A 13,771-nucleotide genomic window follows, 5' to 3' on the forward strand; every position below is an offset into this window, starting at 1 on the left:
CCCATAACATAGGTAGGGTTGCTGCAATGATGTGCCTTTCCAGTCAGAGAGACAGAGGGGAGATGACACAATTTGAAGTGATTTTATAACCCTAAAAGATCAGGAGCATTGGAGAAAACATTGGGGGCTGGATCTACAGCAGCCCCCGCATCTCCCTCTCTCGCTCCGCCCATGCTGCCTGCAGAGTTGAGTTTTTCCTCCATCACATGAACTTATCTGGGTCAAAAAGCAGAGCTGGAGTTCTGTGATTCCTCCAGAGTCTCTCTGGAAGCCAAACTGAAGGAAAGATGGGCTGATGCATCTGCAGGCTCCAACTTATTATCAATGTTTACTCGGTTTCTCCCCCCCCCCAGAGTCAGTTTACAGCTCCAGCAGCCCGGCTCAAACAGACCCATCTGTAACGTGAGTGCAGTCTGAAGCCAGGAGAGACAGCGAGACAGCAGAGGGGGGCTGGGTGGAGGCTTCCACCCACTGATGATCCATTAACTCTGAGTTACGGATCATTACACTAACTCCCAAAATGTCCACGGCAAAGAAGTAACTTAACCTTCAACCAGGGGAACCCACGCCCCCAGGAAGTGCGCCGGGCTTTGAAGCAAATTAAAAGGTGCCGTAGGTAGGATTGTGAAGATCCAAAACTTAGCCAAAAAATTTGAACATTGACAACTTCTCAGTCCCTCCCCCCCTTTCCGCTTTAGAAGAGGAGAATGAATGCGTGTGCATGAGCGGTGATTGACATACAGTTACACACTCCTTGACCCTGATTGTGGCATCTGAACCGGGAGCGGTGGAGTTTTGCAAATCACACTACAGGCTATAGGTGGTGCCAAGTGAGCTGGATTTTTGTTAAATTACCACCTTCATGTAGTGGTCAATGGTGTTTTTTGCCTCCAACCCTAAACATAACCATTGCCGCACTGCCTGGAAGGAGATGTTGGGGGCAAAAAACACCACGATAGAAAGTTAGTCTTATAAGTCTTACCTACTGCACCTTTAAACATAGCAGCCAATCAGTGGAACTACAACTCCCAGCCCATCACGTGATGCCCTCTGACCCGTAAACACTCACAGACTTATGCTGCGTTTCATTCATCATTATAGTATAATTATTTTATGAAGTATGCATGACATATTTAAAAAAAAAAAAAAAAAAAAAAAAAAACCCCGGTAACCCCTGCAGTCCTCCAAAGTCCCCCTAGGGTAACACGTACCCACATTTGAGAAACCCTGCTCTGGAAAAGCTGCACAATTACATCATTTAATCCCAATTCAAGTTAGCGGGGCGCTGAACAGGATGTAGCCGGATCGGCCAGTGGTTGTCTCTTTAGTGTGCCTGCTCTATGGGCTGCACAGTGAGGAAGCAGTGCAGATAATGTGTGATAATTTTGGCTTCACGCGCCACTGAGCAACCCTCATAATGAAGAGGGCTCCGCCTCCATCACTGTATCAAAGTTTTAGAATACATCCATGCAGTAACAGAGGTCTCAATCTTTTCTCTGAGCAGCAGAGCCCACACAGTTCTGGCCAATCATCTGGGAACTTAACTCTTTCTGGCCTCTGCAGAGATACAATTGTTATTACTGAAGTTCATTAACATCCTTCTAATATATATTATTTTTGTCACCCTGATCCTGTTGGTCTATTTTGTGCACATGCAGGCTGTTCTCTTGAGCCATTCGTACATCAAGCTTCTAAAAGTTGTTTAAACACAGGGCTTTTAAGCCCCGGAGCAGAGTTTGTGTCCTGGAAGAAGACAAGGAGAAAACACAAGACTTCTCACCTGCAAGTTTCAACTCAAAGCACAAAAAAACAAGAAACAGTGAAGAAAACTCACCAGCTGTAGCCATATGTTGGTGGTCAGCACCTGGTTCTTCTCATCCTAAAAACGGAGAAAAAACAATAGATTAGCGTCTGTCCTTCACAACGTTAACCACTCGTTTAAAACCACCGTTAGGACACGATGAGGTAGTTTAACCCGTACGGACATGTACCTAACAGTGATGGAGTACTCAAGTCCGATTCGAGTCGCTGTTTTCGGAACTCGTGACCAGTGTTGGGGAAGTTACTTTTTTTTAAAAGTAATCCGTTACTTTACTTAGTTACCCCCTATGGAAAGTAACTTTTTACTTTACTTGTTACTTTTACGTTACTATCTTTGACCATGAAGCCAATCTCTGGTTTATCAGTGAAGTGTCTGATCTACTCTGCAGATTCTCTCCTCACAGAGTGACGGCTGATTTATTATGAATGAGTCCAGCGCGGGTTGAATGCACATCGGCAGGTCATCTGCGTTACACGGTTAATCTTAGTGTATACTATGTAATGTCTGTATCGACTTGTATCGGTCGGGCAGCCACGATGGTCCGTGCATTGTCGTTTTCTGGAAATCTTTGCATGTCTGTGCAACCGACACAAGTCCACAGCGGTGCGCTGCGTGTACGTATGAGCCCATCTCCACCACATCCATCTGTGAGGTTGTTGGCTTTGCGTCCGCCTGGTCAGAGCGCCATCCAGCAAAAAGCCACGAAGCTTAAAAATCTCTCAAAAGGAACATTTTGGGTTTCTTAAAGAACATGTTTACATGCTTTAATGTTCAAAAAACGCATTTTCTTACACTGTCTTTCTGAAAATACTTTTCCATGGTTTCCAGGACTTTGACTAATGCTTTAATGAGATCTTAAGAGTAAAACTCGTTATGGGTAATCGAAAGATTACTTTGTTCCTTGCACACGTTTTCCCAGAGGTCCTCCCAAATTAATACTTCCGACTACGCTGCTGTCTGAGTCTCCGCAGTCATGGTTCAAAGTCCGTCCTCTCTTTCCCCGGCTGCTCTCATCCTTTTAAATTAATTATGGACACGGCGTTGTGCCAGCAGAGGGGAGGATGAATATGAATCACGTCAGTTTGATGAATGTCCGGCCTGTTCGTTTATTCTAAAGTCGCCGAGCGTACCAAGAGAAATCAAAGACGAGGCTTTGTGAGCGAGTGGGCCGGCCTGCAGGAGCAAAGGGAGATTCTTCCAAGGTGAGTACATTAAAAGCTCAACGATATAATACTTTCATACATAACTGACCTTCAGTTAGTGCAACACTGAATTAAGTATTATGTGTATATAAAATACTGATGCATCTTCTTCCTCTGTGCCATGAATACACATCAATGAGAAGTCACGGTCTCAGTTCACACCGAAGATTTTGCGAGACGAGACGTGTTGAAACTTGCAACTACTTGCAACGCAGCTGTCTGCAGCGTTGTGAAAGCTGCCAGTTTACACCAATGAGACGAGACAGTGGATCATCTCCATAGCAACAACTCTTTAAACTTCTGTCCTAACTTCCGACTCCCAGACTTTTTTGTAGCTGGGTAGATCAATTTGTAGCGTCTTAAAATATGAATGTGGATAACGTTAGTGATGATGAGACGCTTACCAGTGGTGTAGTCTACGTGATACGCAGGCATACGCAGTATACCCAATAAAAGGATTTCCACATACCCACTTAATAATGCCCAATGACAGGCAACAACAAACTTTCCATTATATCTTTGATATATTTTAAAAGTATCATCTGTGTATTTCTTCTTCACATGGGCTAAATAATTGATTGATTAAGGTTTATTTAAATAGGGACAGATACAAAACACATAGATAAACTTTAACAGTCATCTGATGTATGTACCATAGTGTTTGTAGCCGAAGCTAATTCTCGACCCTAGTAGGGCTTTTAGTTACAAATAAAAATACAGATTTACATTATAATTGAAAATACATTAAGAATAAAATAACAAGAAATTAATCAAAATAAAAGGAAAGTGTACAATGAAAGCACAGTATAAAAACTAAATGTGAGGTCAAGATTGTTCTTGAATTAGCCACAATTTGGTATTATTTTTAAAAGTGGCTAAAAATAAAGGTATTTCCAACATAAATTGGTGCATAGAAGTGTGTCAGAATGCAGGAAAGATAGTCTTTGACGCTCAAAATTTGCCTGGGGGAGGACACCCAGACCCCTCCACTATGATATGCCCCCCCTCAAAGGCATATTCTGGCTTATATATAGGCAAATATATACAGTAATTCAGTATACCCACCAAAATACATTCGACTACACTACCACTGACGCTTGCTACAGTTACATTTCTAGTCAGTGACAAACTGGCCATCTGGAATCTAGGCAAATGCCAGAAGTGCCGCCTCCCTTTGGACCCCTATGGGCCACTACTGATAATTTGTCTTTGGTTAATTTTGAAGTTATTTTATGCATGCAGCCACAAATATTCAAGACTGTACTGAGGTGGGACGGGTGGAAAGATTCACTCGGAAGGCAGAGTAACTAATTTCCAAGCTAGCTATTGACAAAAATAGGGCTGTATGTTGCACATGCCAGGGCCTTTTTTTTTTTTTTATCCCAGTCCGACCCTGTTTCTAGTGATGAATGGGCGAAAACGTTTCATTTCTCTGATTCTCTGCCTAGTTCTAACTCCGCTCCGCCACATATCGTGCTCGCGGGCGCTCGTTGAGGCTCCCTCTAAAACTCTGCTGCTTCCTCCCGCTGACAGTTTGTAACATAAAATGGATTATGGATCATTTTATTTCTATAGTTTGTAGCTGACTTCTCTATTGGCTGTAGAAACAGGAGACGTCTCTTACGGTCTAAAACCAGCCTCTGGAGACTCCACCAGCTGAGTCGCAGCGTCACCATCAGCTGCTTTGATTGGAGCTGAGATGGGCCGGTTCAGACCGCTGAAACTTTCCCAGCAACTTTATAAAAACGGTTTCATCTCGTCGCGGACCTTAGCTCTGGACTGGGCTTAATAGTGCGTTATCGCAGATTGCATATTTTACACATACTGTGCAGCCCTAGCCACGTATTTAACATTAATGTAACAAACGTAACATTACCCTTAAGTTAAATTCATTGTTTCCGTGGACCTAAAGATCATTGTCTTATCTGGCCTGGCGTTTGGCCTTTGTGCCCTCAAAAGATTGACACCAAAGGCCAAGTGGTCCCTAAACTGATGAAATTCCAGGTGTGTTGACAACTACTTCTTATTTCACTGTGACTGTACAACAGTGGCAACAATCAAGAATAAAAACAGAAATTTTGACCGCTCAAAAGGTCAATAACATGATCCTTCTCGTCCTTCTTGTGCTGACTGTATTTAGGATCGATGAGGTTTGTGCTTCTTCCTATCCAGACCATGATGATGTTGATTAGTTACCTGTTGTAAACCTGCGCTGATATAAGAAGCCCTCACACTGGGACAAAGCCGTTTCCCTGACTAAAGAACAGAAATTATGCAATAAATCACGTTCCAGCAGAGGGTTTTTTATCAGAGTCACACAGCCTGGTTATGTTTGTAAAGCATATTGTCCTCGGCTGCAGAAAGAAAGGACACCAGAGTTCAGCACTTTCCAAACTGCACCTCGCCTGGGAGACGTGGATCGGCCGGCCAAAAGAAAGCCAACCGATCTGGACATAAAACTCAGGAGCAACGAGGCAAAGCAGCAGCAGCTGTGAAAGTGAAATGATACGAACCGATAGCTGCTGCCGCCACACACAGCTCGCAGCCTCATGACAGCTTCTGTTATTCAGTTATGATTATTTGCATAGGGACAAGTACACTGAACAAAATTATAAATGCAACACTTTTGTTTTTGCCCCCATTTTTCATGAGCTGAACTCAAAAATCTACGACTCTTTCTATGTACACAAAAGGCCTATTTCTCTCAAAATTTCCGCATTTTTCATTGTGTCCAGCCTAAGTGACACCTGTGCAATAATCCTGCTGTCTAATCAGCATCGTGATATGCCACACCTGTGAGGTGGATGGATTACCTCAGCAGAGAAAAAGTGCTCACTGACACACATTTAGACAGATTTGTGAACAATATTTACAACGCTAACTACAGCTTTTCTGGGATGTTTTCGGGTGCAGCAAAGTGAATTAAAAAGTAAGAGAAAACAACAAAGAGGAGCTTTACACATGTTTCTCCCAGGCCCTACAAATAAGCCTAAATGACATGCATTAAAATATCTAAATAAATACATAAATTAGCATAATCATGTGGCAGTTGAAAGTGATCTAGTTTAATCACCAAAATAACAAAAATATCCTTTTGGAGAGAGGCCCGAAAAACGCAGTACACCTAGTGTTGTCTTCACATTTAATGCTGCTTTACTCTCGGCTACAATAATCTAATTAATCTGCAGTTTACGTTCAGCTTATTATCAGAGATCAGATAAAAACAGCCCTGTTTGAACATAATGTTACCTGCTGTGCTTCTCAGCTTTGATGTTTGAATACGTGGGACTTAAATTTAAATTGAGCGTCAAATTGAGTTTGGATAGAAAAGAGTAAAGGCTTTTCCAAAGCGTTCATAAAAGCCAAGACCGATGCAGAATCACAACTGAAGTAGAAGAAGATTGGTTTTGGTATTTATTTAATTTTTTTTTTTTTGTAAAAATCGGATCGATTTGTCAGTTTGCGTTTTATCTTTGCGTCTTTGTTTTCCTTTTCTCTTTGTTCTTTTACGAGATACTGCGGATTGACTCCACAGCACAAAGTTTCCCCTGAGATCAGAACATAAAACACCATCTCAGAAAAGCTGCTCCCGCTCTGATTAATCTGAATCTGTGCCGTTATCGGACATTAATAAGTCATGAATTACAGGATTCTAACGCTGTGATGAAGGATGAAAATGGATGGAAGCCCCAGAAAGAGAAAGTCTAGTCAGTCTTCTCCCAAATAAATCCAAAATGAATTCTGACTATGTCCATGTGATGGATAAAAAGATTGGGAGATAAAAGGGGTTTGGAATGAATAAGAAACAGATGACTGTATGAATGGATGAGGGTAAATACTGAAGGGACTACAGGAGAAGAAAAACAGCGAGATGAATTATAGATCTGACTGTAGCAGCTGAAGAAGTTTTTGGGTGAAAGAATTTGAGCAAACATTCAGGGCTCCTATCTTGCACCCAGCGCAGCGCAAAGCCCGACGCAAGTGTCTTTGCAAGTTTAAGGCCCCGTCCACACGTACCAAAAAAATCTTTTTTTTACCCGTCTCCCCTGGATTCGTTTCAAGAATAGTTGCGTCCAAACGAATCCATTTGTAAATGACTCAATACGCTACTTCATATCCCTGGCCTATAGGCGCTGTTTCTGCTACAGAAATTCACCAAAAAGCGGAGAAGAAGAGCATAGTTAACTTCCACTTCCCATCATAACATGACTAGCTAGACCAACGTTCTCTTAATACATCCGTGGACTATAATAACTTTCACCACTGCTCATTTTATAAAGGCCGCCGCAAGAAGTAGTTCAGGTGCATTCTGGTCGTGCTGGTCTTACAGGGAGGTGTGTTCAGGTGCATTCTGGGCGTGCTGGTCTTACAGGGAGGTGTGTTCAGGTGCATTCTGGGCGTGCTGGTCTTACAGGGAGGTGTGTTCAGGTGCATTCTGGGCGTGCTGGTCTTACAGGGAGGTGTGTTCAGGTGCATTCTGGGAGTTTTGCTATCTTGAGGCAGCAGGAAGTGATCGCGCAATTGACCACCAAAAACCTGGTCTAAAGTCAATAACGCAGCATTTCATTGTTATTTTAACAGAGCATTAGTAAAATGCTCCTAGGCTCGTGCACAGCGCGCACACACTATGCTTGTTACACACACAGGGACGCACAGCGCACGCACACACACACACACACACACACACACACACACACACACACACACACACACACACACACACACACACACACACACACAGAAGATTACAAATAAAAATATTAGGGTGTAAATCCTCCATCTTAACAGCAATGCTCCAAGGTCCAAACGCGCCTGGCTTTTAAAGGGAATGGGAGATGATCTCTGATTGGTTGATTGCATGTTACGCCCAAAACACACCTCTGATTAATGAAGACACTAAGGACAACCCTTTAGGACCAGGCACCCGACACACTGATCCTTTTTACCGCCGTCAAACTAGCAAAAGTGGATTTGGACACGCCTGCACCAGGTGCTTAGATCGTTAAAATAGGGCCCTTTGTGTCACTGGTCAGTATCAGAGTATAAAAAAACAATAGCTCAATATAAAAGAAGTAAATGGGAAATTAAGAAAACCGGGAATATGTGTGTGTGTGTGTGTGTGTGTGTGTGTGTGTGTGTGTGTGTGTGTGTGTGTGTGTGTGTGTGTCTCACCACGTCCATGATCTGCAGCAGGCTGAAGCTGAAGTGGACCGTGAGGCTGTGGGAGTCGTTGCTGACCGGCCGCTCTAACGGGTTGTAGTTCCTCATCAGATCCTTGTAGATACGCCGCTGGTGGACTCCCTGCAGGGAGCCTACACACACACACACACACACACACACACACACACACACACACACACACACACAGGACACACACACACACACACACACACACACACACACACACACACAGACACACACACACACACACACACACACACACACACACACACACACACACACACACACACACACACACACACACACACACACACACACACACACACACACACACACACACACACACACACAGACACACACACAGACACACACACACACACACACACAGACACACACACACACACACACACACACACACACACACACACACACACACACACACACAGGACACACACACACACACACACACACACACACACACACACACACACACACACACACACACACACACACACACACACACACACACACACACACACACACACACACACACACACACACACACACACACACACACACACACACACACACACACACACACACACACACACACACACACAGAGACACACACACACACACACACACACACACACACACACACACACACACACACACACACACACACACACACACACACACACACACACACACACACACACACACACACACACACACACACACACACAGAGACACACACACACACACACACACACAGAGACACACACACACACACAGAGACACAGAGACACACACACACAGAGAGAGACACACACACACACACACACACACACACACACACACACACACACACACACACACACACACACACACACACACAGAGAGACACACACACACCCACACAGACACACACACACACACACAGACAAAGAGACACACAGACACACACACACACAGACACACACACACACAAGAAGAGACACACACACACAAAGAGACACAAACACAGACACACACAGAGACACACACACGCACACACAGACAGACACACGCACACACACATAGACACACACAAGAAGACACACACACAAAGACACACACAAGAAGACACACACACACACAGACACACACACATACAAACAGACACACACACACACACACACACACACACACACACACACACAGAGAGAGACACACACACACACAGACACACACACACACACACACAGAGAGAGAGACACACACACACACACACACACACACAGAGACACACACACACACACAGACACACACACACACACACACACACAGACACACACACACACACACAGAGAGACACACACACACACACACACACACACAGACAAAGAGACACACACACACACACACACACACACACACACACACACACAGACACACACACACACACACACACACACAGAGACACACACACACACACACACACACACACACACAGACACACACACACACACAGAGACACACACAGAGAGACACACACACACAGAGAGACACACACACACACACACAGACACACACAGACAAAGAGACACACAGACACACACACAAGAAGAGAGACACACACACACACACACACACACACAGAGACACACACACACACACACAAAGACACACACAAGAAGACACACACACACACATACAAACAGACACACACACACACACACACACACACACACACACACAGAGACACACACACACACACACAAAAGACACACACACACACAGAGAGAGACACACACACACACACACACACACACACACACACACACACACACACAGACACACACAGAGAGAGACACACACACACAGACACACACACAGACAAAGAGACACACAGACACACACAGACACACACACAAGAAGAGAGACACACACACAAAGAGACACAAACACACAGACACGCACACACAGACAGACACGCACACACACACAAAGACACACACAAGAAAACACACACACAAAGACGCACACAAAGAGACACATACACACACATACACGCACACAGACATAAACAGGCACACGCACACACACACACAAAGAGACACACACACACAAAGACACACACAAGAAGACACACACACAGACACACACACAAAGAGACACACAAGCAGACACACACAGGCACACACACACAGAGACACACACAAAGACACACCAAAAACACACACACACACACACACACACACACACACACACACACACACACACACACACCATTATAGCAGGTGCTCTGTGTAGTTGTGTACGAGGTCACCCTAACTGTACGTACACACCGCCGCCGACTTGGGCGTCTAAAGATACCGGAAGTCATTAATTTTCAATGGAAGCTGGCTTCTCTCAGCTGCAAGGAGCGTCAAAACTGTCGGCGTCGCGTTTTGGGCGTTTTGGGCGTTTTGAGCGTCAATCAGAAAGTTGAACTTTGGTCAACTTTATGGTAATGAGCTATGACGCGGTTCAGCGGCAAGCAGCGGCAAACGGCAGCAACCAATCGGAATATAGACGTCCTTCTCGCTGGCTGATTCTGGAGAAACATACGATGTAAACTTTTGTTCCTACCAAGACATTAGTTCCATGAAAATGGAGGGAAATCTCATAATCGCCGTTGCTGGGTTCCCCTATCATTTATGATGTAACGTTGTTTGCGTATAGGGACCAGTTAACGTGCCGTCACCATCCATCCATCCATCCATCTTCGTCCGCTTATCCGGTGTCGGGTCGCGGGGGGAGCAGCTCCAGCAGGGGACCCCAAACTTCCCTTTCCCGAGCAACATTAACCAGCTCCGACTGGGGATCCCGAGCGTTCCCAGGCCAGGTTGGAGATATAATCCCTCCACCTAGTCCTGGGTCTTCCCGAGGCCTCCTCCCAGCTGGGCGTGCCTGGAACACCTCCCTAGGGAGGCGCCCAGGGGCATCCTTACCAGATGCCCGAACCACCTCAACTGGCTCCTTTCGACGCAAAGGAGCAGCGGCTCTACTCCGAGCTCCTCACGGATGACTGAGCTTCTCACCCTATCTCTAAGGGAGACGCCAGCCACCCTCCTGAGGAAACCCATTTCGCCGCTTGTACCCTGGATCTCGTTCTTTCGGTCATGACCCAGCCTTCATGACCATAGGTGAGGGTAGGAACGAAAACTGACCGGTAGATCGAGAGCTTTGCCTTCTGGCTCAGCTCTCTTTTCGTCACAACGGTGCGATAGATTGAATGCAATACCGCACCCGCTGCGCCCGATTCTCCGACCAATCTCCCGCTCCATTGTCCCCTCACTCGCGAACAAAACCCCAAGGTACTTGAACTCCTTCACTTGGGGTAAGGACTCATTCCCTACCTGGAGAAGGCATTCCATCGGTTTCCTGCTGAGAACCATGGCCTCCGATTTAGAGGTGCTGATCCTCATCCCAACCGCTTCACACTCGGTTGCGAACCGATCCAGTGAGTGCTGAAGGTCGCAGGCCGATTATGCCATCAGGACCACATCATCTGCAAAGAGCAGCGATGAGATCCCCAGCCCACCAAACTGCAACCCCTCCCACCCCGACTACGCCTCGATATCCTGTCCATAAATATTACAAACAGGATTGGTGACAAAGCGCAGCCCTGGCGGAGGCCAACCCTCACCTGAAACGAGTCCGACTTACTACCGAGAACCCGGACACAGCTCTCACTTTGGTCATACAGAGATTGGATGGCCCTGAGTAGAGACCCCTCACCCCATACTCCCGCAGCACCTCCCACAGTATCTCCCGGGGGACCCGGTCATACGCCTTCTCCAAATCCACAAAACACATGTAGACCGGTTGGGCATACTCCCAGGCTCCCTCCAGGATCCTTGCGAGTGAAAGAGCTGGTCCGTTGTTCCACGACCAGGACGGAATCCGCATTGTTCCTCCTCAACCCGAGGTTCGACTATCGGCCGAACCCTCCTTTCCAGCACCTTGGAGTAGACTTTACCAGGGAGGCTGAGAAGTGTGATACCCCTATAATTGGCACACACCCTCTGGTCCCCCTTTTAAAAAGAGAACCACCACCCCAGTCTGCCACTCCTTTGGCACCGTCCCAGACTTCCACGCAATGTTGAAGAGGCGTGTCAACCAGGACAACCCCTCCACACCCAGAGCCTTGAGCATTTCTGGACGGATCTCATCAATCCCGGGGCTTTGCCACTGTGTAGTTGTTTGACTACATCAGTGACTTCCGCCTGGGAAATCGGCGACAATCCCCGTTATCCTCGAGCTCTGCCTCTAACATAGAGGGCGTATTAGTCGGATTCAGGAGTTCCTCAAAGTGCTCCCTCCACCGCCCTATTACCTCCTCAGTGGAGGTCAACAGTGTCCCATCCTTACTGTACACAGCTTGGATGGTTCCCCGCCCCCTCCTGAGGTGGCGAACAGTTTTCCAGAAACACTTTGGTGCCGACCGAAAGTCCTTCTCCATGTCTTCTCCAAACTTCTCCCACACCCGCTGCTTTGCCTCTTTCACGGCAGAGGCTGCAGCCCTTCGGGCCCTTCGGTACCCTGCAACTGCCTCCGGAGTCCTCCGAGATAACATATCCCGGAAGGACTCCTTCTTCAGTCGGACGGCTTCCCTGACCACTGGTGTCCACCACGGTGTTCGTGGGTTACCACCCCTTGAGGCACCTAAGATCCTAAGACCACAGCTCCTCGCCGCAGCTTCAGCAATGGAAACTTTGAACATTGTCCACTGGGTTCAATGCCCCAGCCTCCACAGGGATGCACGAAAAGCTCCGCGGAGGTGTGAGTTGAAAGTCTGTCGGACAGGGGCCTCCTCCAGACGTTCCCAATTTACCCGCACTACACGTTTGGGCTTACCAGGTCTGTCCAGAGTCTTCCCCACCCCTGACCCAACTCACCACCAGATGGTGATCGGTTGACAGCTCTGCCCCTCTCTTCACCCGAGTGTCCAAAACATACGGCCTCAGATCAGATGAAACGATTATGAAATCGATCATTGACCTTCGGCCCAGGGTGCTCTGGTACCAGGTACACTTATGAGCATCCCTATGTTCGAACATGGTGTTCATTATAGACAATCCATGACTAGCACAGAAGTCCAACAACAAACAACCACTCTGGTTTAGATCAGGGAGGCCGTTCCTCCCAATCACGCCTCCAGGTGTCTCCATCATTGCCCACGTGCGTTGAAGTCCCCAGCAGAACAATGGAGTCCCCCACTGGAGCCCCATGCAGGACTCCAGTCAAGGTCTCCAAGAAGGCCGAATACTCCGAACTCCTGTTTGGTGCATATGCACAAACAACAGTCAGAGTTTTCCCCCACAACCCGCAGGCGTGGGAGGCGACCCTCTCGTCCACCGGGTAAACTCCAACACAGCGCGCCAGCCGGGGCTTGTGAGTATCCCCACACCCGCCCGGGCGCCTCACACCCTGGGCAACTCCGGAGAAGAAAAGAGTCCAACCCCTATCCAGGAGTATGGTTCCAGAACCGAGACTGTGCGTAGAGGTAAGCCCCACCAGATCTAACCGTAGCGCCCAC

At 46.8% G+C, this 13,771-nt stretch overlaps 1 protein-coding gene across 1 annotated transcript in view; it reads right to left on the minus strand.

The window, feature by feature from the left end:
- LOC114560486 (neuronal acetylcholine receptor subunit alpha-7) overlaps nt 1-13,771 on the minus strand; it is a 73,316-nt gene that overhangs the window by 43,766 nt on the left and 15,779 nt on the right. Inside the window, exons 3-4 of the mRNA XM_028585890.1 lie at nt 8,197-8,336; nt 1,835-1,879 (exon numbers count right to left, since the gene is read on the minus strand). Coding sequence (XP_028441691.1) covers nt 1,835-1,879; nt 8,197-8,336 — 185 coding nt within the window. The remainder of the gene's footprint in view (nt 1-1,834; nt 1,880-8,196; nt 8,337-13,771) is intronic.

This window comes from Perca flavescens, chromosome 8 (genome assembly GCF_004354835.1).
Source record: "Perca flavescens isolate YP-PL-M2 chromosome 8, PFLA_1.0, whole genome shotgun sequence".
Taxonomy (NCBI): Eukaryota; Metazoa; Chordata; class Actinopteri; order Perciformes; family Percidae; genus Perca; species Perca flavescens.